Source organism: Mesitornis unicolor, unplaced genomic scaffold (assembly GCF_000695765.1).
Source record: "Mesitornis unicolor isolate BGI_N332 unplaced genomic scaffold, ASM69576v1 scaffold9834, whole genome shotgun sequence".
NCBI classification, from domain to species: Eukaryota; Metazoa; Chordata; class Aves; order Mesitornithiformes; family Mesitornithidae; genus Mesitornis; species Mesitornis unicolor.
Window position 1 is genome coordinate 4,463 of NW_010178035.1, and position 3,306 is coordinate 7,768.

General features: G+C 34.6%; 1 protein-coding gene across 1 annotated transcript in view; it reads right to left on the minus strand.

The window, feature by feature from the left end:
* Window positions 1–2,632: 2,632 nt before the first annotated feature.
* Window positions 2,633–3,306, minus strand: part of LOC104538929 (activating signal cointegrator 1 complex subunit 3-like) — a gene marked incomplete at its 3' end in the record, with an annotated part of 145,929 nt that continues 145,255 nt past the window's right edge. The window contains 2 exon segments of the mRNA XM_010182310.1: window positions 2,633–2,857; window positions 3,186–3,306. The exon segment at window positions 3,186–3,306 is cut by the window's right edge and continues 2 nt beyond it. Of these exon segments, the coding sequence (XP_010180612.1) occupies window positions 2,633–2,857; window positions 3,186–3,306 (346 nt within the window).

Here is a 3,306-nt window from a genome sequence, read left to right on the forward strand (position 1 = left end):
CTTCCTTTAAGCTTGCATATAACAATCACCTCTCCTTTCTGGCCTTGCTGGAAAATTTCTGCATTTTGGAACTACAAGTCAGATCAGAGGAACAACATGCTGCCCATTAAAACCTTTATCTCTCTGCAGAATATTGCACATTGAAAATTAATAGCTTACATCTCATACTTTCTTAACTAAGCATTCTCTACTGAGAAGAAAGAAAAAGAACTGGAACTCCTGGCTCATAAAGTCAAATCTTCTTTTCCTCACATGCAATCACATCTTCCATACAAATACTATCACTTGTTACAAAATCTTCACCATAAAAAAAAAATAGACTTCTTTTATCTCCAGTACTGCTAAAAGACAGACTGTTCCAGATCTTATATTTCAGACAAGCTTACTTATGAGGAGGGTGATTAATATTTTTACTTGTATTGGCCAAAATGTTTGCTGGTTTTTTTCTCTCTTATTCACTTCTAGTTCCAGCTAGTTATAGAGAGCTGTTTTACCTCCTTTGAAACTTTCTTTCGCTAAGCTAACCAACAAGGGTTTTTTAGGGTATGTCAGTAAAGCATTTCCTCCACAAAAACTAGCTTTTCTGCTGGAGCTCCGTGGAGGGAGCATTTGAGATTCTTGGCATAATTCAGGTGGGTGCATCAGCACATCTACACACCTTCTAGACAATCTGGAGCAATACAGACTGTGCTTGAAAAAAACAGTAGTATCATGCCATGCCATCGTTTTTTCACAGTATGTCAATCATAGAAATATTCTCTGACCTAGTTCACAACGGGTGTTTATTACTGCACTGTCTTTATAATTCTTTACTGACCTGAATGCCTTCTGTGAGATAGGAGGACTAAATTTCTAATACTAAAATTAAAAAAAAAAAAGTAGAAAAGTAAATCCTTTGCTGTGAAGGAAAGAATATCGAATTCTTTTTTCTTTGTCTTCTTCATGTATCTCAAGAAAAAGAACAAAGATTTTCCATGAAATCTGGTTGGATTCTTTCCTAGTGAAAAGGTACACAGTATCCCAGGACCAGATCTCTCTCTCTTAACTTCTTGGGGTGCTGAACAGTAACTACTAGGGATTTAAATTATTACTGCTAATGTGTAAGTTGCTGCTATCAAATTTTAAAGAACTGAAAATCCATCCAGTTCCACTTAAGAGAACATTCACAGGTGTCTATCACCAGGATTATAAGAGTGTGGTCAAAAGGACACGGTTGAAAGCTCTACACCTATCCACTGCAAGAATGCCTTCCATTTATTTTCTCTCTCTCCTTTGTGGTAGATAGAGGGATGGGAAAACTGCAAATGGCTCCTTTTCATCACATTTGTCTCTCAAGTTCTGGGGGGGATTCAATTTCCCTCTCCCTCTTTGTACTCAGACCACTCTGGAGCCTTGAGGTAAAGAGAAGCTGTGAGCTCAGACAGGTGTCAATGTTTTAATTCCCTCACATCTGTGTGTGGAAATATTCAGAATAGAGTTAAACCTTATTCTGCTTCTGATATGAGACTATACTTGGGCAGAGATTTTTCCTGTTAACAGGAACTGAAGAAATAACTTATGAGACCGCCCTAAAAGAAAACAAACAAAATCTTAAGTGATCAAAACTCGGTCATTTGTAAAGAATCAAGGAAAGAATCTTAACATTTTAAAAGGTCACTGTATCAATTTCTGCTCCTTTCCAGAATTTCCTTTTAAAAAATATTATTTATGACTGAACAATGCAAAGACATTAAAGTGATGACAATGTGAAAAATAAACAGAAATAGGTAAAAAATGCATAGTTTAAACAGAAAAAAGCATCTTTAAAAAAATCAAGGTAATTCCTAATTGACCAAATAAACTTCACGTCTTTTAAAGGTATAATCAGTTTTACAATGTCACCGGACATTTCAGTTTAGCTGAACTCCTTTACTTTTATGGAAAAACATGTCTGGGACCTTTGAAAAACAGGATTCTCTTCTTCATCTAAGAATGTCTAAATTTATGAGGTTTCCTTTTAAAAAATGTCTGTGTGTGTATATACATATTTTTAACTGGTTATTACAATAGATGATAGCTTTTGAATCATTATAATTTAATATGACAGAGGTCAGTACTTTCAATACAACCACAGCATTTTCAAAGAAAATGCATTTTAAGATTTAAACTGAAGTAAACTGAGAACTTGCCATTTATAATAAACCAGTTCTGATAACCACCGTAAAAGCGAACAAAGAGTTCAAGCCAAGCACATTATTCTTCCTATATTGCAGTCGAACATGTGAAGTAAGTTTGTTTACATACAGATATGCTTTAATTTTTTTTGCAGATTTTAATTTGCAGTTATGCAGATCACTTACTAAATTATAATAAAGCACTTTTGATTAAAAGGTAAATGCTGTGTTCTTACTGTTTTATCTTAATGGTATTTTAACATTCTACACTACTTCTAATACCAATTATCCTTTGTAAAAGTTCCCCAATATTTTCACATGCATAACAGTTCACTCCTCTTAAACATACACACCTACAGACTACCAATAATAATATAATTTCCATTTTAGATACTTTAAGTGTGACAATATTGCATTTTTGATTCAAAAATATTAATCCTTTAAACTTTGCTCGTTTCTCTAAATAAAACAAAGGTTACCTCTGCATTTAGGTTGTCTGCAAGGCTTTCAAGAAATTGGCTTTCAATTGGATTTTGCTGAGTAAGAAGAGTCAGGTAATGACTGAGTTTATCATGAGTTGTAATAATGACGCCTTCTCCGAATTTGTCAAACTGAGGCCGTCCTGCTCGCCCAAATATCTGCATGACATCTAAAATTCCAAGGTCAACAAAGGAGCCTCTTTTTGCAGCATATATTTGTGTTCCCTGGTTGAGGAAAAGTTAATAAAAATTAACATAAATACACATGAATATAATCCTGATGAGCTGAATACTGAAATTAGGCAAATATAGCATGATTTTAGAAGTGTGCTTTAACTAATCCTTTCATAATCTTTGATATATTTAAATCTTTACTATACAAACTAGACTCCCACTGGAGAGAATCAGTTTAATGAGATATAAATAACATTTCAAGTCAATCAGACATTTCCCCTCCAGGCCCAAAGCCCACAATAAATATCTTGCTATCTATGCTTCTTTACAGGTTTCTTTTAAGACAGATACCCATGTGCAGAGTAATGGAAGCTCTTACCTTAATAACAACAGCATGAGCAGGAAGATTGACACCCCAGGCGAGCGTAGCTGTACAAACTAGGACTTTGATATGTCCATTAGAAAACAAGTTCTCAACCAAACTTCTGTCTTGCCGCAGC